At 36.4% G+C, this 22408-nt stretch overlaps 1 protein-coding gene across 1 annotated transcript in view; it reads left to right on the top strand.

Annotated features, from left to right (window-relative positions):
• Nucleotides 1-22408, top strand: part of LOC107681368 (plexin-B1-like) — a 91387-nt gene that overhangs the window by 29996 nt on the left and 38983 nt on the right. The window contains exons 2-4 of the mRNA XM_016477644.1: nucleotides 13723-13802; nucleotides 16734-17832; nucleotides 21430-21612. Coding sequence (XP_016333130.1) covers nucleotides 13789-13802; nucleotides 16734-17832; nucleotides 21430-21612 — 1296 coding nt within the window. The 5' untranslated portion in view covers nucleotides 13723-13788. The remainder of the gene's footprint in view (nucleotides 1-13722; nucleotides 13803-16733; nucleotides 17833-21429; nucleotides 21613-22408) is intronic.

The raw sequence follows: 22408 nt of genomic DNA, 5'->3' as shown, positions 1-22408 counted from the left end.
TTGAAGTGGAGATCGCTAAACTGCAAGCTAACCACTGTTTTCAGAAAGCAAGCGCGTTTATCCACAGTGGAGAGAGCGCGTGCACATGGTTGCCAGGTTGACAAAGATAAGTAGCACACTTAGCAGATATTTCCGTATTGCGCAAGTGTAAAGCTCTGTTTTGGGGTTTACATCTCTTTATATCAGGCAACCCAGTTGTGTTCCTCTGCGGCCAGATTATTAACAGATGCTCTATTCATTCTTTTTTAGAAACCTCGCACTTTTCTACTCAATTTTAAACGTTGTAAAATTAAGCGTGGTCCACTGCTGCACACGTGCCACAATATCGATACAGGGCCAGCTGTATCGATACTCGTATCGCCAAATCTCTGTGACGATACATCGTCATATCGATATTTTGAACACAGCACTAACACCAAATACACAAAATAATGATCTTTAAAATAGCATCATATGACCCCTTTAAAACTAAAATTCCATCAAAGTGAATTTAATAATCCTTACATATATTAATTGAATAACTGAACAATCCTTATCAATTATTCAATTAAAATACATGTTGAAACAATACACAATACAATTGATTATTCAATTCAATTTGATGGAATTTTACTATTAATTAAATTGTCTAAATGTTAAAAAAAGGCTTTTAATTCTTTTTCAATGTGGTATTTTTTCATTGTTAGTTCATGTTAAATAATATGGTTAACCAAATTAAACCTTATTGCAAAGTGTTACATTTTTTATTGTATTTTCCCAGTTTTAAATGTATTTTCAAAACAAGCCAATCAAACAGAATTTAAACACAAGGCTAAATGTGAACAAAATTGTATGTTTTGTTTTGGTTTTATGCATGTCATATTTTTTTTCCCCACATGCGATTGAACCAAAAGGGACATTGTAACCAGAACTGTGGTGTGTATTACATTTTTGGTCTATACAATGTTGACAGTAAAATCTTCTTGATTACATGGTATGTTTAGAAAGTTTAATTGGTGTGGAAAGTATTTTTTAGTAGAGCCCGACCGATATATCGTTTTGCCGATATTATCGGCCGATATGAGCCTGTCGCCGATATATCGGTATCGGCGAATATGCCGCCGATATGCTGCCGATATGATTTTTTTTTTTACAGAGCATATAACGCAGATAAAATGCTTGGAATTGTGTAATTACTTAGTTTGTCCAGCAGAGCGCACTCTATTGTTTGCTACTGCAGACCTGGATGAAACACTTGAATTAAAGTTGAATAAACTTCAACTTTACTGTTCAGTGCACTGATGTCAGACTCATTTTGGATAATAAAGTTTATTGTTAAATTATTAAATGCCCTGCCTCCATCATTACATATCTTTGTCACATCATTATAAGTGTTTGATCACCACATTTGAGTGATCACTGCAAAAAATGTGTTTGTATATATATTCTGTTTATGTATATACTATATTCTATATGTATAGTACCAGTCAAATGTTTGGACACACGAATGGGAAAGTGTCCAAACTTTTGACTGGTATTGTACTATAATATACACAAAGAATATCGGCCGATATATTGATATCGGCCTTTTTTTACTCCCTAATATAGGTATCGGCCCCAAAAAACCCATATCGGTCGGGCTCTATTTTTTAGTATTCCAAGTTCAGTAATTTTGAAAGAATAGAATAAGTCAAACAAACTGTTAGACATTATATCCCACATATTGCAATGTGCAAGTCTTTATTACATAGTAATGTTTCCACTTAAAGCTTAAAGGGATAGTGCACCCAAAAATAAAGATAATTTACTCACCCTCATGTTGCTCCGACCTTATTGGACCCCATTGACTTTAAAGGGTTACTCCACCCCAAAATGAAAATTTTGTCATTAATCACTTACCCCCATGTTGTTCCAAACCCGTAAAAGCTTCGTTCGTCTTCGGAACACAATTTAAGATATTTTGAATGAAAACCGGGAGGCTTGTGACTGTCCAAACAATTAACACTGTCAAGGTCCAGAAAAGTATGAAAAGCATCATCAGAATAGTCCATCTGCCATCAGTGGTTCAACCGTAACGTTATGAAGCGACGAGAATACTTTTTGTATGCGAAGAAAACAAAAATAACGACTTTATTCAACAATTTGTCTCCTCTGTGTCTCTCCGCATCACCGTAGCGCCATTTTGGAGAATATGCGCGCTGAACGCAAGCAGCGTACGCTGTTCTGTGTCAGCAGCGACACAAGGATACGTTTTCTACGTGTATTTACGCTTTGATTTGAACGAAAACAGCGCATCCGTGCAGCGCAGCTGACACAGAATAGCGTACGCTGCTTACGTTCAGTGGTTATTCTCCAAAATGGCGCTACGGTGATGCGGAGAGACACAGAGGAGACGAATTGTTTATTCAATTAATTATTTATAAATTCAATTAAAATATTTATCAATTAATTTGAATTCACATACTTATAAAAAATATGCAGCGTTTGGTTATGTAGTAAACTACACATTCAGTTTAAAGGTGCCAGTCATTCTCAGTGGGTGTAAACTTGGGTAATAATATTAGGTCTTTTAGGCCCTGTTTTAGTGTGAGCTAATAGACTCCCTGACTGGAGTGCATATCCATGTAGACTTCTCTCATCGCTGGACCATGGCGTGTCGTCAAGACAACCTCACGCTACAAAGAGCCTTCACAGGCCCATTCAGAGGCACGAGAGAGAGGTGCTTTTGTGCTGGAGTTGTGGGTGGGAAGTAATATATTCATTTAGTGTGCAAACAGACGAATAAGCATGCTAACGCAGCTCTGTTCTCTATCGCATTTCATATCTGTGAGCTGTAAACAGCGGTCCCATTTGTCAGCAAGATGAATTAAGGCTGAAGATGGTCATACAGATTACATATGGACACAGACACACACACCCACACACCCGTACATGAACTCATGTCACAATGAAGCCGACAGCTGAGAGATTAATTACTCTCAAACTGATCTTTATGCTCAGAGACTAGAATCCATTCGCAAACTGAAAAAAACAAACACTGTTGCGCTATGAAAACAATATTATTCTTTTTTTTATAAATATTATTTTTGAGCATTTATTTCCGACCAGCCACAGACGTGAGTTCAAGACAGTACTATCTTTTTTTCTGACTAATGGCAGATGGAGGAAGTTTCCTGGAAACTTGTTGGCAACAATCATTATTTTTTTTATTTAAATATTGTTTTGACTTACAATCTTAACACATCTTATTATAAACAAAAATACAACTTGAGTGCATGCTTCAAAGATCCTCCATGAAAAATGTTACTTATATTTACATTTGTTTACATATGTAAAGTATACAAACCACGTCGCGCCAAAGCTGTATGCATTACAAACAACATTGGACCCCATTGACTTTCATTATATGAACACAAAACACATTTGTCAAAATATCTTCTTCAGTATTCCTCCGAATAAAGAAAGAGATATTTATATGACAGAAATATACTTAATCGTACAGGTTTAGAACAACATGAGGTTGAAAATCTTGACAATTTTCATTTTTGGCTGATGTTTGGGGTCTCAGAGACATGAAGAAATGTAATAAATAAGGATGCACAATATTTTGTTACCATGTTATAGGATGATTTTAGACATTTTATATGTGCCAATATTACATTGGTCACATTTCCCCTATTTTTACATTTAGGTTACTTTTGCCATCATCTAGCACTCACTTAACGGTCATCTTTAAAAACACTAATTTAATAACGCTGTTAAATGTTATCTTCAACAAATCTCAAAATTAATATCCATTTAAATACTATACCTTACAATGTTGTATAATGCCTAAATTCGCTTGTAGCATTTAGCATATAGTATTTATTTTTTTTTTGTTTATTTAGACAGAAAAGTATAAACCATTTATTGGTCAACCGTAACATGGAAATAATTATTGACTTACCATATTGAACTGAAGTAACTGTGCATCCCTAGTAATAAAAGTTTATTTGAATTCTGGTAGTTTTGAATTATTGTTTTGTCATAATAACCCAAAAGAGAAATTTATGTCATAAACTTATGTCTGGATAAACTTGGATTTAAAAGGATAATTCACCCAAAAATTAAAAATTCAGTCATTAATTACTCACCCTCATGTCGTTCCAAACCTGTAAAGGCCTGTTCACACCAAGGACGATAACTATAAAGATAACGATAAAGATATAGTTCTAAAAATCATTCTCAATATTAAAAAATGGCAGAGTCCACACCACAGCTATAACGATAAAGGCACAGAGAAACGATATCGTTGGAATCACTTTCAGAACGATTTTTCTCCAGCTGATGAAGGATACAAACATTGACAGCCAATCAGAATCAATCCTGCCATAACAAGCTCGAGAATTTAAAGCAGCAGACGAGCGTGCGCTTAGAATAAACAGACGATATCGTCCGCTGGTGTGGACGCTAATATAGTTATCTTTATATGTATCGTTCTTGGTGTGAACGGGCCTTTAGACCTTCGTTCATCTTCAGAACACAAATTAAGTCCTGCATAGACAGCAATGCAGCTGACACATTCAAGGCACAGAATGTTAGTAAGGACATTGTTTAAATAGTCCATGTGACATCAGGGGTTCAACCGTAATTTTATGAAGCTACAAGAATACTTTTTGTGCGCAAAGAAAACAGTACTAATGCATATGTGTAGCTTCACAACATTACAGCTGAACCACTGATGTCGCATGGATTATTTTAACGATGTCCTTACTAACTTTCTGGGCTTTGAATGTGTCAGTTGTGTTGATGTCTATGCAGGTTCAGAAAGCTCTCGTATTTCATCAAAAATATCTTAATTTGTGTTCTGAAGATGAACGAAGGTCTTACGGGTTTGGAACGACATGAGGGTGAGTAATTAATGACAGAATTTTCATTTTTTTCATTACAGTTTCTATTATTATTAGAAGCTGTACAGAATTGTGGTCTATAGGAACACAAAAACAAATAAACATAAGGTTAATAGATTATACAATGATTATTGGTTGCCTCTAAAGTGTTTAGCAATGTTGATGGTAATGGCTTTAACTATATATGGATGGCCAATATTAGCTGAGGCCTTTGGCTCCTGTACAGCTGCCATAATCAGTGAGCCATTTGTGATGCTTTCCTGCAGGAATGTGATTTTCGTACGAGCAGCCAACATAATTCAGAAAAGTTTGAATGTGAGCTGGCTCTTTCATCATACTGCTGCTCAATACAGTTACCACAGGCTGATGCGTACAGTCACTGACACAGCACATGCCCCTGACTCATACAGTACAGCACTGCCTTGTCTAGACACAGGAGAAGAGTCAAAATGAAACCGAGTTCAATGCTTAATACATAACCATATTCAGGGCAAATATTTCAAACCCATATGCCTTTTTTGTTTCCAGTGGGAATTTTAAATAATCTTTTGTATACAATGACTGCTCATAGTCACTGTAGTCACTAATAAACAGAATAATAATAAATATTAAATAATTGTTAAGAAAAATAAAATATATCTTACAATACTATAATAAATATTTATCTTACAAAACTATATACTATACTATAATACTAAATAAATAAATAACAACTAATAAGTCTCTTTCTAATAACTAATAAATCTCTCTCTCTCTCTCTCTCTCTATATATATATATATATATATATACATACAGTGTATATAGCGATGTATGTAAGATATTTTGTGTAAATGTAATTCTTAAAATATTAAGTATAAAATGTTTATCTTTAATAATGAATATTATTTTTAGTTATGTATATAAATTAATTATAATAATTATATAAATAAATAATTATATAAATATAATATATGTATTAAATAATTATATAAATAGTTATTTGTTTAATTGTAAGTTTATTATCAGTGAGTAGTAAAGTTTTTTTATTATATGTATTATTTTAGTACTTTTTAAATATTATTACATAAATAATAATAATATTATTAAATAATAAATAAATAATATTTCTTATTTGATATGTATCATTATATAATCACATAATAATTACTGTATGTTCTTTACACAAAGCTATTGGCTATTATGGTAAGCTACTGGAAAAGAGCTACTGTTCTTACCATACTTAAGAAAAAAAGATGAATTTGATATGACATAATAGTGAGTTTTGGATGAACTGGCACTTAATATTCAAATGTCCTTGAAGGCATGTTAGAAAACGGTTCTCATGACCCTTCATTGACCTCAGCTTGACACCATCCTACGACGCCCAATTGAGTCCCTGTCATATCTGGGTCACTCAGACACTCGTTCCTTGTTCTATCACTGCACGATTCATCGAAGCAGCACACAGAAAGCATCTGGAGTTTGCTATAAGGGCTCGGAGTGTGTTGAATAATTGAAAAGGCCCCAAACCTCAAGCCTGCCTCAGGACTTCCCCTGATAAGCACGCGTCCTACAGCCACGTGAGCCCTCTTTTCATATGAATGTAGGATAGGGCTCCAAAAGTGGCTGTTCACCCTCACCTGCAGGTGTGCGGCTCGTCCTCCACCCCGGTTTTGTTTTTTACCGCTCAGCTGAAGCTGTGGGATTTCTTTTCTGGTCAGTCAGACAGGACAAAGGCTAGTTTCTCAGAGGAGGACGGACATCACCCCTCTGAAAAACGTTATGATGGGAAAACCCATGAAAAATTCATGACACGCAGCCATATTCGGAAGCTGCTGGGGGCCTTTAAATGCTCCTCAAACAAAGTGACTTGCATTGTGTTGTAGTGATGTTTAACATGTGCCTTGTTAAATGTGATTTATCAGTTCTGAACTCTGACTGACATCTGATACGCTGGTCCGCGATGTCTTGCCAAATCCTGAAATGCAGTCGGTTTAATTGTAATTACATATAATTTCAGTAATTAAACTTGGCAGATGTCTTTTTTTCCTCATTCTGCTTCCTTCCTTTCTTGATCAGCATCCAGTTGTTTTTTGGTGGTCTGTTTGGCAGCTGCCGTCAGTTACTATTGTGGTGCTGCCCAGAAGTCAGTGCTTTGCCACATAAACCAGGGTTCAGATCAGCAGTTGTGCTTCTGCATTATTGATCACTTGAGGACCTGATCAAAAAGACTGCATCTGCTCGCACAAAACTAATGTACTGCACAGCCAATGTCAGGATTAGGGCAACTAAAACTATTACAAACTGAAATAAATTATAGAATTGAAATCAAATCTAAATTAAAAACATAAATATAAAAAAAATAATATTAGATAAAGAACCTGAACTAAAGGAATTCCTAACTAAAACTGAAAAAAATAGACCTCAATAGTAACATTTTTTTTTTTTTAAAGAACAAAAACGGACTAAATTGACACAAGCACCTAACGAAATTGCTGAAAAGTAAACTAAAAACTGAAAATATATAATATATAAAATATATATAAATATTAATAAAAATTGTGTATTAATCATAGTAAAATAACACCGCTTTAAAAGTAAATAAAATGTTGCATTGGGAACTACTGTAACTGAAACAAAACTAGTTTATGTAAAAAAAAATAAATAAAAAATAGAACTACACAAATTACTAACTGGAAATAAAAACTAAAACTAAGCCAAAACTAAAGCTGAAATAAAAATAAACTTATAGTAATGTTTAAAATAACAAAAACCTAATACAAAAGACAAGGGCACATAACAAAATCACAAAAAAAAGATTAAAATTCAAATGAAAATTGAAAATATAAAAATAAAAGTTAATTCAAAATATTCATAAAAACTTTAATAGTGTTTAAATTATACTAAATACACTGGCTTAAAATTATAGGTGTTGCCTTAGAAACTAGCTGAAATAAAACTAGTTTACGCTGAAGTACTAAAATCAACACTGAATAAAAATCAAGCGAAATAGAAATATGAAGAAAAAAACTAAGAAAAATGGCAAAAGCACATAACAAAATTACTAAAACTAACTAAATCTAAAATTAAAATGAAAACTAAAAATAAAAAAATCTAAATATTAATAAATAGTATATCAATTATACACTGGGCTATAAAATAACACTGGGTTGAGGAGCTACTATGAAACTGTTACAATATACTTAAAATGAAGTATTAAGTATAAAATTAAGTAGTTGAATTGCAGTCAAACACTTTTTGAAAAATAGCTAGCTGAATAATAGCTGGTTTAATGACAACTGAACTCTATCGCCCCCTTTAGTACGATACCACACACACTTGAAATATTTTGGCTAGACATTCGTGTCTTCATTTGCATACTCGTGGAGAATATTTCTGTCCTAAGTTATCCAGCGTTGGGACACACTATTGCATCATAAATTTTATCTTGAGCAATGGGTTGTGGGCAATATAAGCCCAAAAAGCATGCATGGTTGCATACTATGAAAATCCATACTATGATTTGAAACACACTACTCCTAATTTAGCATATTTAGCATGCTATACATTACATCTCGTGATATGAATTATATGTTACCAGTTATCTCACATGTGGTTCTGTTCTTACGCTGCAGTTGCTTTCTGTAATGTGATGTGGCATTTTTAGGGTATCATAGAGTTTCTGTGCTGGTTTCTGTCAGTACACTGGCACATTGAGCCACAGATACTGAGTCGCTCGCATTGGTTTGTGTGCCAAGTATAATTGTGGGCACAGGCGAGCTTGTGAAAGAGCCTTAGAGAAACCACAGCATGACAGCGACGGCGCAGACAGATACAGTGAGCGTGCTGAGAAACAGTAGACTTGGCTGTGCTCGTTTGCTAGCATCTCCACCCGATCTGCAACTGTGACATAAGTGGTTTTAGGATGGGGATATTTATAGTGCCAAGGGTCCAGCTGTCATGGGAAGTTCGTTTGCTTGAAGGAAGTGGGACACTCTGTCAGAACTCTGGGATTGAGAGATTATTTATTTGTTTTTATGGCTGGTCCTAACAGACAGGTTGCTGGGAAATCCTGATGTTTTTACATACCCACAACTTTAAACTCAAGTGCCACCTTATGAAGTTTGGATGGGCTGCATTGAAGAGCTCATACTTTTATTTATATATTTTTTTAATAGCTAATAGGATTTAATTGTCAAATCATGATTTGCTACTTGTTAGAAAGTGGAAAGGGTTGTTAAAATGTGTCATTTCTGTGCCAATTAAATATATATAAATAATACAAATAATTATAATAAAACAAAAATTGTGTTATGGGTTTGTGCAATTATCAAATCATAAAGGATGCATTTTAATTAATACATATATGTGGGAAAGTGTTTCAGAGTGAATCTGCCAATCAAATCAGATAACTCCGCCTTCCAAACACCACCTAAAACAAAACACAATGTGGTTGGTCATTTTAGATCAGATGTTTCTTTTTCTTGTCTAGTTGGGCAGTTCTTAGCTAGTGAAAGCTGCAAATTTGGACCGACATTAGTGATAAAGCCCGGCTACTCAAGACTCTAGAAAGGTCAACAATAGCGTCTGGAATGCGGGGTATGCTGCGATGCCCCGTTATGTTCAAGAGCTCTATTAATAACATGAACACACCACTGTTTCACCCTCTCACTCTCCCTCACTTCTCTTTCAATTCTCACGCCTTCATGGAAAAATCCAAAATACAACCGAGGATTGTTCTCAACACCCATTCACCATATTTTACAGACAAATCTCCTTTCGCAGAGAGGCTAACGACATCGGTTTGATATCTGAAAAGACGTCTCATATGCTGTGAATTATGTTTCAGTCCTGCTGAATGGCCGCATTGTCCCCAGAGATGGATAAATAGCTTTCTTAATCATCCAGAGTGGCAACTTTTCATGTTCATTGTCATGCCCAATGAGGCGTGACAGCGTAACATTCTGTTAGAGGCCATAAAAATGTGGGGTCACTGCCAACCCCTCCCAGAGAGACAGAGGGGTCAGTCTCCTCTCGGCACTGCTGTGTGAGCCGTGCCTCATGGGCCTTACGTTACCCCTCCGGTCCCGGCATCTATCTGTGCCCCTGGGAACGCTTCCAAACAATACACTCCCTTCAGCCCGGGGACGATTCGGAGGGGCCGGCTCAGAGTTTTATCCTTTAATACAGGGTGAAGCGCTTGTCATTCTTGTGTGGAATCCTTGCTCTCTCACTCTTTCGCTTTCTCCTTCCCCCTCTGTCTCTATGACTGGTCTGTGAAGAGGAGACTCTCTGCATTGTGTTGGCCTTAACTGTCATTGGTGTTAAATCAACACCACCTGCACATCTATTCTAGAGAAGATTTAAAGCAGTCGGCCTAACGAGCCTCTATTATTCAGGTTGCTGTTCGCTAACTGTGGAGGTTGAGCTCTTTTTGAGACTTTTTGTCTGTGCTGCTTTTCATGCCTAAATGCTCAACAGGACCTCTTGGAACACACCTCCAAAATCTGGTAATAGGTCAGCTTGGGGCACTTTTGTTTGTTTGGTTTGGTTAATAGCAGTTCTATTGGGGTTAAGTCATTCTCTGTTAACTTGGGTGAAATTTTGTGAATTAATTGGATGTCGGTATGTCTTTATTAGGTCCATGTGATTTCTGTGATGTGGAAAAAGCGGATTGAATCATGGAATCCAGTCATAAAAATGGAATTTGTTGTATAACGCTGCCGCCTCAATATATGAGTGCATGAACACATTAACATAGACTCTAGAACTTCCCTGAGATTCACTTTATGAGCATTTTACCATTTCTTTTGAGCAAATCTACCATCATATCATATACAAACAGAAACCGAAAGGCCTTCACATCGACCCGTCAAAATAAAAGTTTGGTTTAACTTGAAGAAACTGTGACAGAAATATATTACTTAATGTAATGATAGTACTACTACTACTACTGCTAAAATGATTATTAAAACAGAATATTTACCAGAAAAATTATTTACCAGAATTTATTTATTAGAAAAATGTAAATAGATAACACAGCCTAACACATAACAAAAAATAAAACAATAATAAATATTTTTTATTAGAAAAAAAATTATGGAAAATTAATGGAAAACACAGAATCTGGTAAAAATAAAACTGAATTTGAGGGAAAAAAAAAACATATTTCATAGGACCTTTAAATTTAATTACTGTTAAAATTTTAATAAAAGTGCCCCTATTATGCCATTTCCAATATTGCCTTTCATGCAGTGTGTAGTGTAGCTGTATGTGAATGTAAACGATCTGCAAAGTTGTAAAGCTGAAAGTGCACGATAAATAAAGTTATTGTCTCCCAAAATAAAGATAAGTCGAATCCCCCTTCCGTGACGGCTACACGTCACGGGGTAACACATTTGCATAATGCGCGCCTATGTTCTACACGTTGGCCGGCCGCGAACTTGACCGCACCCACAAACACGTCATTCTACTGACGTCTGCTTCTCTAATCTCGGGGAGTTCAACGCGGAAAGATGGATCAGTATCCTGTATATTTGTACCAACTGCTCCACTGAATCACAACCTGTAAGTATGATAAATAATAGATTTTTATACTTTCTATAGAGCGTTCAAAATACAGAACTGTTGAAATAGGCGTATCGTTTCCGACACGCGCTGTACGCCGTAGACCAATCACAACAGACTAGGCCATCTGACTAATCAGAGCAGAGCAAGCTCACGGAAAGGAGGGGTTTAGAGAGACTGAATCTTTGAACTGCTTCGAACGAATCGTTTGAGAATTGCTGGAAAATGAGGTGATATTAAATGCATATTTTGAGAAAACAAAAGCGTTATTTGACCTTGCATGCATGTAATCCTGTTGTAGGAGACTCCCAAAACAATATTAGGAACCGTAAAAATGGCATAATAGGGGCACTTTAATAAATTGCTGTTAAATTGTGTAAGTTTCATGATTTCAATTAATTAGACATGCTTTTTGATTAACATTTTTAATTTAACCATTAATACAAAAACAGAATCCAGAAAAATTAAAATGGAATTTGGAAAAAAAAAATAGAATGGATTTTGGAAAAAAATAAAATGGATTTCGTAGAGCCTTACTTTATATAGGGCTTGGCAAAAGCACACAGTCGGTTAGCTTTAGCATGTTGTCGCTAACAAGCCTGTCATTAGTTGCCAACTTTGGTTGTTGTTTAGTTGTTGCAGTCTATTTTGGTGCTTGAAACCTTTTCTTACAAATTTTACACTTAATGAAATACTTTCTACAAATTATGTTTTAAATGCTGTACTATATGTTTCAAATTCGGCACATTCATATGAGCTGACTCAGGTCGTATCAGTGGGATAGAAACATTCTACCTAAGGGTGGTCTTCTCTCTGGGTGGCCACCATGCTGAGATCACATGACCAGCTGAATACTTCTCACTTCTTATGACTCTTGTGTGCCCTTATTTTTTAGTGAGTCAAAACATACAGCATGACCAATAGAGTCTGATTCCTTAACTAGTGACTCTTATGATCCGGTTCTTTTTAGTGGATCATAAACATACTGCATACGCTTAAATAACTGGCTCATAAGAGTGATCAGGAATCAGACTTTACCAAGCAAATGAATTTCATGAGCTGGTTGTTTTTAGTTAATCATAAGCATACAGCATGGCCACTAAAATAAGTGTCTTTTAAGAGTCTTTTCTTTTGATTGAGAATAAGACATGTGACAAATGACAAATGACTCTTCTTTTCAGTAAATAGGCTACATGCAGTACTATCATGCAGTACCGAATACCACCACGTTCAAGGCCCATAAAGTTAGTAAGGACATCGTTAAAATAGTTCATGTGACATCAGTGGTTCAACCTAAATGTTATGAAGCTACAAGAATACTTTTTGTGCACAAAGAAAACAAAAATAACAACTTTATTCAACAATTTCTTCTCTTCTGTGTCAGTCTTCACTGCAGATTCACAAGAGTACCACTGATGTCACATTCAATATTGAAATTATCCCAGTATTTCTGTTGTTCAAATGCTTCCTCAATTTCAAAAGAATCGTTAATGGAACCATTACAGAACAAGAATCTTTAAAAGGAATCTGAACCTGGATTGTTTGATTCCTTTTGATTCAACCTCCCACTATTATTTTAAAATCATTCAGTACAGAAAATACAGTTTCAAAGTTGGTAGATTATACTCCAGAGTTGCTGCATAGTCATTACTGGTTAATCATTTATCACACAGATCATTTTTTAGCAGGAAGTGGCCAAACCAAAAAGAGGTAACTGAGCAAGGCCAACATGTCATAATTAATAAGACCCTAAAATCCTCTTATTCATTGGCCTGCAGTCAGTTTTGTGAGTGTCCCTATACTGTGCATTTAAACTGTGCCCATTTATTCAATGCTGACTTGGAGAAAGAGGTCAGTAGTAGACGAGTGAATGTGGGAAATGAACGAAAGGTGCTCCACTTAGGGAAATGGAGAATCAGGGGTGATGCTGAGCCATAACACAAGTAATCAAATCACATTATTTCACTTTTTATCTTATTGATTGTTTAGGTCAGCTTGAATTGCCTCAAGAAAGCGGAGACTACTACCCTGTAATGGCTTCTTATTAATCACATCTAATTCATATAAAACATCATCGACAGTTTGCCTCCTCAGAGTACAGGATCTCTGCCAATCTGCTACTGCAGAGCAATGCATTAGGGCTTCGATGGTGACTTAGGGCCTATATCATCCAATTTCCTGTCAGGGAAGGATTGCTCAGCTCAACAGCTGTGTCTCCCATGAGCCACAATGGCATTAAGCCTCCTCTCTTCAGATTGCTCAATGCTCTGTGTAAGAGCTAATCGGCATGTTTTTCTACCCTCACAGACTGTCTCCACAGGCATGTGCTATGCCACTGGATAACCAAGAGGACAGCAGCCTCCCGAACATTATATGTCTGACAGATGGTATGTGTGCTATTTTCCCATCATATTTCTTAAATATGGGTTTTTACAGGCCTTGTCTGAAGATTGTTACCCTATGTCAAAGTGATAATTCATTTATGTAGTAGACCACTTTATTGTACAGTAGTCAACATTTGAAGTGGATCAAAACCTTTCATCAAAGTTGTCCTAAAACCTAAAACCAAAATTCATTCTTGTCTTAGGACAACTTTGATGATCTTTTTTGATCCACTTCAAATGTTGACTACTGTATAAGTATCCTCTAGTAAATGCATGGTGTTATCATGCTTTTGTACATATAACATGGTAATACTGTGGTATTCTTTTTTAAAGCACCTTATTAGTGTTATTTGGGCATTATACCAACTGAATATCTAGTTTTCAGTTTATTTATTTATTTATTGATTGCTTGATTGATTGATTGATTGATTGATTGATTGATTGATTTTAATGTACAAAAATGGTAATGCATTATTTATTGATTGATTTTTATTTTATTATTTTACATGCACCATGATAATACCATACTTTTGGAAATTTACCATGGTAACACTGGCAGTGCTTAATTTGTAAATGAAACGTTGCCGGATCCAAATCAGCAGTTAAAAGGCGTCGTGACCGACACTGACAATACAAATTCAGTTTTGACAGACAACATTCAATGACATCACTAAACGGTAATGACACAACTATAAGAGCATCGTTCACAAGTTTCTGCATGGACCTAACTATACAGCCTAGGTTTTCCAACCCTGGGTCAAAAATGGATCGCAAGGATGATTTAAGGCTTAAGGATTAAGTGTTAGTTTTTTATTATTATTATTATTTTGACACTTTGCAGGTTGTCTTACTCTTATCTGTATGACCAAAAATGGAGTATTTAATGTGTCAGCTGTTTGATCGCGCCAGCGCCTCGCGCACACACCACATATTATAGCAATTCAAACTTGCCATCGCAGTCTGTTCATTATCAAAGTAAAATACAGCCAGCCAAATATATCAATTTAAAGAGTCCGTAGTATAACCGGTCTACAGCTGCTGTAATGCCAAGCGCATTTTTGCACATGTGAAGAGGATGATTTTTCCATCGATATGCGAACGCGCATGAAGCCTAGTCTACATTATAAATAATAGTTTAACATTGAAATACATTGCGAATATGTAAACATTGGATGTGTGCCGAATGAGAGAGGTACGTGAGCCCAACGGTACTTTCCGTTTCACTTTGTTTTGGTTTCTTTAGCATTATATATATTTTTTTCATTCTTGATCTGTTCTGCATACTAGAGGTCGACCGATAGTGGATTTTGCCGATACCGATAGCTAGGTTGGACCACACTGGCCGATACCGATTAATTAACCGATAGTTTTAAAATTGATACTGAACAAAAACTAAAATAGTGCTTTATTAACAAAAACAGTACTGAACCACTAGTAGTAGGAGTAAAAAAAAAAATAATAATAGTAATAGTAAATGTTGAAATTAACACTCTAACAAGGAACAATACTTACACAGCTTTCATTAATCTTAATGCTACAAATGGACTCTTATTTTAAAGTGTTACCATTTCATTTCAACTGTCATACTGTCAACTCGAGCAGCGGTCTAAAACAGTTTATTTAATCACCAAATGCACACAAGTTTACTTCAAGAATGAACAATTTGGTACTGCAAACACATACCAGCTTCATCACTGTGTCTGTCACGCGACTCTGTTCCCCTTTCGGGCTCTGTCTTTGCATTTATTTTGAAAGATGAAGCTCGCGATTATGGTAAGGGGCGTTACATTTCCGATGAGTGCTTGCGGTGTTCGGCCAATCACAATGCATTGGGTCAGCTGGCCAATCAGAGCAGACTGTGCTTGTCGGAAGGAGGGACTTTGTAGAAAACGAAGCGTTTGAGAGAGGCGGGGCATAGAGGACCTACAATAATGTACAGTATTTGAAAAATAATGTGTTTTTTGAACATTAAAGCATGTCAACATATTCTGTTACACCAAACACACAAAATAATGATCTTTAAAAAAGCATCATATGACCCCTTTAAGGCTATATTACCAATACCATGGTACCATGTCCAAAAAACAAGAAGACAAAAATACTACAATACTGTTTATTTATACATTTACACTTACATTGTAAATATTTATATGTATTTGATATATACACATGTATTTGATAATATTTCAAAGTACCATTTAAATGAATATGCATGATTTAAATTAATATTTTGAATGAATATGGTATAATGCAGAATATCATTCACTTTTGTGTAGAGGTCAACCGATCAGTTTTGCTGATTAATCGGCACCCATAACCAATTGCTGGAGAAGTATTGCTCATTGTTACTGTTAGATTATGTAGAACATTAACTAATACATTTTTAAATTTTACAGTTGTATCTGTTAACATTAGTTAATGCACAATGAACTAACATGAATTTATATATTTCACTTAAAAAGTACAGTATGTTTTCATGGTCCAGTCCTTTCTAATTTTGTAATAAAGTACAGCACTATTTTTCTATTATGTTGGCTTTCATTCAGTATCTAAAAACTACTGGTTGATTAATTGGTTATTGGTAAGTGTGGTCCAACCTAGTTATTGGTAAAATCCACTATCGACCTCTAGTACTTTGGTATATATCAAAATGCCAAAGTATTTCCATTTTTTTATTAAGTACTTATGTTATTTTATTTACTATATTCCTTTCTATGGGACTTATTCTTTTGCTTTGTTCATGACAGGCCCTGTCTAATGTAACTAAATAAAAAAAACCTGAAAATTATTCTTTATTATACTAATTATTATAATTGTTAGGAATTAATAATACTAATTCCTTAAATTTCATTATTCCTAACATGTCTTTGATTAGCTCTACTATGTTTGGCTCTGTTCTGTGAGCTAATACTAAGTCGTGTCACATGCGATCAGTGTTTTTGCAGTGCAGTGTGGGATGGCCCTCGTCTTGACCCTGCTTCAGTCCCTCATCCTGGGTGTTCTGGGGGTCCACAGCAGTTACCCTCGCTTCTCCTCCAATGACTCGGTCTTCCAGCACCTGGCATTGCACCCTGACCCCAGCATAGGAATGGTCTACGTGGGGGCCCGGGACCATCTGTTCCAGCTCGCTGGCCTTGATGGCCTCCGTCTTGAAGTGGATGAGAGAACCGGCCCCGTGAGAGACAGCAAGGACTGTCTGCCTCCAGTTACCCTGGAGAACTGCCCTCAGGCTGGGCTCGTTAACAATCACAACAAGCTACTGTTAGTGGATCCATATTCCCTCCAGCTCATCACCTGTGGCAGCGTACACCAGGGCACTTGCCAGAAACGCAGCCTAGCCAATGTGAACAAAGTCCTCTTCTCTGCCGAGAGACCTGTTGATACGCAATATGTGGCGGCTAACGACCCTACGGCGTCAACGGTTGGGCTCGTGGTGCGACCGCAAGACAAAGATCCTGTCCTTTATGTGGGGCGAGGCTACACCAGCAGTCACCCGCCAGTCTCCACTCGCCAACTTTCGACAGAGCCGGTGTTCTCCTATGAGGAAACCGCTAAGCTCGCTGTAGCCGGGCGCCTCTCAGAGTACGATCACAATTTTGTCGCAACCTTTGCGCGACGCAATCACGTCTACTTTTTGTTCTATAGACGCGACCTGAAAGCTGCATCGAGGGAATATCGTACGTATGTGGCACGGGTGTGTTTGGATGATCAAGCGTATTACTCCTACGTTGAGGTACCGCTAATGTGTCACTCGGGCTCAACAGGAAGGAACTACAATTTCCTCCAGGGGGCGCAGGTGGGCGGTGAGGAATCTGGAGGCTCGCAGGTTTTGATGGGAGTCTTTTCTACGGCGGTTAGTGCTGCTAATGGACCCGGTGAGGAATCTGCATTGTGTGTGTACTCTCTGGATGAAGTGGACAGCGGTATTGATGCTACACGAGATCTGTGCTACACACAATACGGAGTGAAAGATGGCTACAAGGTGGCATACATTGAGTATGACGTTAAATCCAACTGTGCCAACCTGCCTACGGTGAGTAAATGCATAGAGAGTTTTAAATATTCTTTTAAAGTTCACCCAAAAATGACAATTCTGTCATTAATTACTCACTCTCATGTCGTTCCAAACCTGTTAGACCTTCATTTATCTTCAGAACACAATTTAAGATATTTTTGGTGAAATCTGAGAGCTTTCTGACCCTGCATAGACCGCAATGAAACTACCACGTTGAAGGCCCAGAAATATAGTAAGGACATCGTTAAAATAGTTCATGTGACATCAGTGGTTCAACCTTAATTTTATGAAGCTACTAGAATACTTTTTGTGCAGAAGTCATCAGAAAACTTCACCATGACTTTATTCAACAATTTCTTCTCTTGCATGTCAGTCTCTGCTGCACATTCATGAGAGTACAACGACACATGCGTGTGATGCTGCTGACGCAGGAGCCGGCGTTCTGACGTAGAACCCGGATGTGCTGCGCCTTGTTTACAAGCAGAGGAATGCACACGTATGCTTCATGATACTCTCATGAACACGCGTTGAAGACTGACATGCAAGAGAAGAAATTGTTGAATAAAGTCGTTATTTTTGTTTTCTTTGCACACAAAAAGTATTCTCATAGCTTTATAAAATTACGGTTGAACCACTGATGTCACATGGACTATTTTAATTTAACAATGTCTTTACCACCTTTCTGGGCCTTGAACGTGTCAGTTGCATTGCTGTCTATGCAGGGTCAGAAAGCTCTCAGATTTCATCAAAAACATCTTAATTTGTGTTCTGAAGATGAACGAAGGTCTTATGGGTTTGAAATGACAAGAGGGTGAGCAATTAACGACATAATTTTCATATTTGGGTGAACTATCCCTTTAAGATGTATCCTTTAAGCTGTTCCACGTTAATGGAAATTTTTTTCAGCATGAAATGAAAATTCACGCTATCTATTTTTTAAAATGCAAGTTATAGATCTTATTGTAAAAGATTCATACATGTACAGTATATGTTTCATTAAAAAAATTATCATTTAGTTTGCTTAAACACAGACTCTGCAGGCTCACCTTCATCTGCATTCAATTTTGAGTTCACACTCCCAAATCTCACCATCTAGTCAACAGCCAACGCAAGGCCCACTGTTTTCCAGAAATATGTTTTACCTGCATTTATATCACAATACAGATGAAAAGATGTGTCACTACTTCCATTTAATCACTACTTCAATATAAAATGATTTTTACATTTTAAAAATAAATCTTTTGATGTCTATTTTGTGAAACAGATTTCTATCAATTTCTAAAATATTACAGCTGTCCCACAGTTGTGTGGACATCATTTCAAACACTGAACAGTTTTGCCCACTAACACTTTTTTTTTTTTTTTTTCCAAACATTAGTGTACTTGGTTGTACTTGGAGACAACAGGCTCATTTAAATGCTTAAGATGAAATATGACATGATGTATATGAAGAAAACAAGAAAAATCGATGTAAATATAATTGCACATTTTTAGGATACATAAAATGTTAGTTTGTATTAGAGGTGGGCAATATGATCAAAATCATATTTATTAATATGAGTAATTTTATTTCATTATAACATTGGATATCACAGTACAGTTATGCATATTTTATTTTATCTTTGTTATTAAAAAAAATATCATACCACCCATGCCTAGTCATGAAATTAGTTTTAGCAAGACAAAGGAGTCAGGAATTTTATGTTATTCCAAAATGTAATTTCCAACACATATGACACTATGTCATGTGAGACATGGTAGAAATTACATACACAATTTTCAAAAATAAATAAATAAAAAAGACAAAATTGACAGAATTCTTCTGTGATGTGATGCTTTTAGACATTGTTAGTATAGACACTGTATACCTGTTGTATGGTGTTAGGCAAAAATTGTAATCCAGTGTTAAAAGTGGCCTGAGCCTGGGCATAAATAAGCGGGTTAGAAAAACCTTGTAGAGGTTAAACTTTTGTTATTGATGCTAGAAATGTATTGGTTTTGTCACAATTGATAATGACACAGTCTTAAAGTGTTAATTTTACAGGAATATTTGATAGATGCTGTTCACTTGTACACTGTCTTCACATTGAAAGAAACATTATACTTATAAATTATCCATATAATTAGGTTTTGAGGTCAACCGTTTCCACATAATCATCATAGTAGTTTAACTTTGTTTGAAAAGCATGGGAAAATGGGGAAAGGATGCCCACAACGTAACTCTAGGGAACTGGACCGCATCATTTTCCTCCAACGGTGTATTTAAACTAACATTTATCCTAATTTAGATGCATTGCTCATCATTAATTCTCAGGCAAATTGCTTTAACTCATACGATTCTGCCTGCCATGATCTGAGTGAATTATGTTTTGAGCATTAGTCCTAACAAGATCTTAAGACAAATCAAAGAACTCAAGGATGTGGGCTCACAGGCAAACAACCTCCTCATGACCTCCATATATTTGCCTATTCAGCATCCAGAACCCGGCCTGCTCAGTCCTAAACAGGGTTATTCGGATCAATAAACCCCAAGCTCAAACTACTAATGATGTCTGCTAGAAAAGAGGGTAGGAAGGAGAAATATAAGTCTGAGGAGGGTTAGATGTCTAGAAGACTTATTGAAAGGAGAGAATTGCCTGTTAAAGGGATAGTTTAGCTAAAAATGCACATTCTGTCATCATTTACTCATCAACATGGTGTATAAACCCATATGACTTTATTTCTTTTGTGGAATGCTAAAGCAGATATTTAGCATAATGTTCATGCTGCTCTTTTAAATAAAATGAAAGTGAATTGGGATGGATGCTCATTCTCCAGAAATTAAATATGAGATGTTATTTGCCAGATTCTTAATGTAGCTTTCTTGTTATTGTGGCAACTTCATTTTTGCTTTTGCTAAAATAATTACTTGCTGTAAATATGACTTAGGACATTAAATATATGGCACAAGTCAAAGTACTTTTAATGATCCTTTATGGTCCTTTTTTCTGTTTTGGAGTTTGACAGACCCTGGTCTCCATCCACTTTCATTGAATGGAAAAGAACAGCTTGAACATTCTTCAAAACATCTCTTTCTATGTTCCACCGAAAAAAGAACGTCATATGGTTTTTTCAACATGAGGTTGAATAAGTGATGACAGACGTTTTGCGTGAACAATCCCTTTAAGTAGGATGTTACTGATCCACAGACAAACACCGCCACCCAAATACAGCATTCTTTGTGTTTCTTGCAAATCCTCAAACACTGAAACACATTTTCCTGATCCCCATATGTTCTTTAGTCTGGTACACAAACAGATCACTTCTGATAATGAGGAAGCATGGCATGACATGCAAGCTAGATTTTATCAAAGACCGCTGGAGCAGATTTGATAGCGTTAGTCTCAAAGAAAGGAGCAGCCTTGCCATCCTAGTGTGAGACCAAGATAAGCTTCGTCTAATCTGGCTTTCTCAACTAAGAGGATTTGACAGCCTTGAGGCTATAGACTGAGAACTAAACCCTTACGGTACAAAAAAACCCGTAAAAAGTTTATTATTACACAACATGAAACTGGATTAGGTCACAAAGGTTTTGCCAAAACCAAAGTCACGAAAACTTGTTTTTGTCTCCCGCAGAACACCCTGAATGCTTATCCCTGTGGCTCGGACCACACCCCGAGTCCAATGGCGAGCCGGGAGCCGGTTGAAGCTAAAGCCGTATTGGACAGCCCAGCCGCCCGTCTCACTGCTGTCGCCGTCAGTGTAAAGGAGGGGCACACTATTGTTTTCTTGGGTGACTCCAAAGGCAATTTGCATAAGGTATGTGACATGAAAATTAGCCGTTTGACTGGTCATTTCTAAAACAATTTATTTATGATTTATAGTAAACCACTAGGGAAATATTTGTCCACTTAATATGGTAATATTATCCGTCTACTTCAGCAGATGGAAAGAGATTTCGCCTGCAGGGTGAATGTGTCATATCCCAACATAGTGCTGAAACAGCATACCTAAGGCTTTCTGTGTTTCCTCAGTCGGACCGCAGAGCAGACTTCACCACAAACCACGCTATATGAAACACTGTATTTGCAGGGATAGTGATTGCTCAGAGACCACCGGAGACTCAGTTTGACACCGCTTGTAAATTCAAGGGGCTCGTGAGCTGAAATTTAAACACAGGCCAAGTTGCGTCTAGGACTTGCACTGACTGGATTTGCATGCCACAGTGGGCAAAGGTTAAACCGTAGTATTTGGTTAAATCTGAACGACATTGCCCGACCCAAGCCTCCCTTTGACAGCCATCCACTGTTCTCTGCTGTTTTGACACATTTTGGCAAGTCAGTGTCATTGTTCACAAGCATGTGTGACATTTTTACAGTGGAAGACAAGTTTTGCATTTAGGCAACATTTTTGAATAGGCGTCATCACAATATTTAATATTTATTAAATTAATAATTTTAATATTTAAGGTTTTAAAGTTTGGCTATTTAATATATTTAGTTTTATTAAATTTAATTATATATCAACAACAGAAATGGGATGTATTGTGTATTATGTAAATAGAAAGTGTATTTTATATAAATATATGTAGGCAGGGAGAATTTAAATATGAAAA

This window comes from Sinocyclocheilus anshuiensis, unplaced genomic scaffold, assembly GCF_001515605.1.
Source record: "Sinocyclocheilus anshuiensis isolate Anshui unplaced genomic scaffold, SAMN03320099.WGS_v1.1 scaffold881, whole genome shotgun sequence".
Taxonomy (NCBI): domain Eukaryota; kingdom Metazoa; phylum Chordata; class Actinopteri; order Cypriniformes; family Cyprinidae; genus Sinocyclocheilus; species Sinocyclocheilus anshuiensis.
This window is presented reverse-complemented; position numbering and strand designations above follow the sequence as displayed.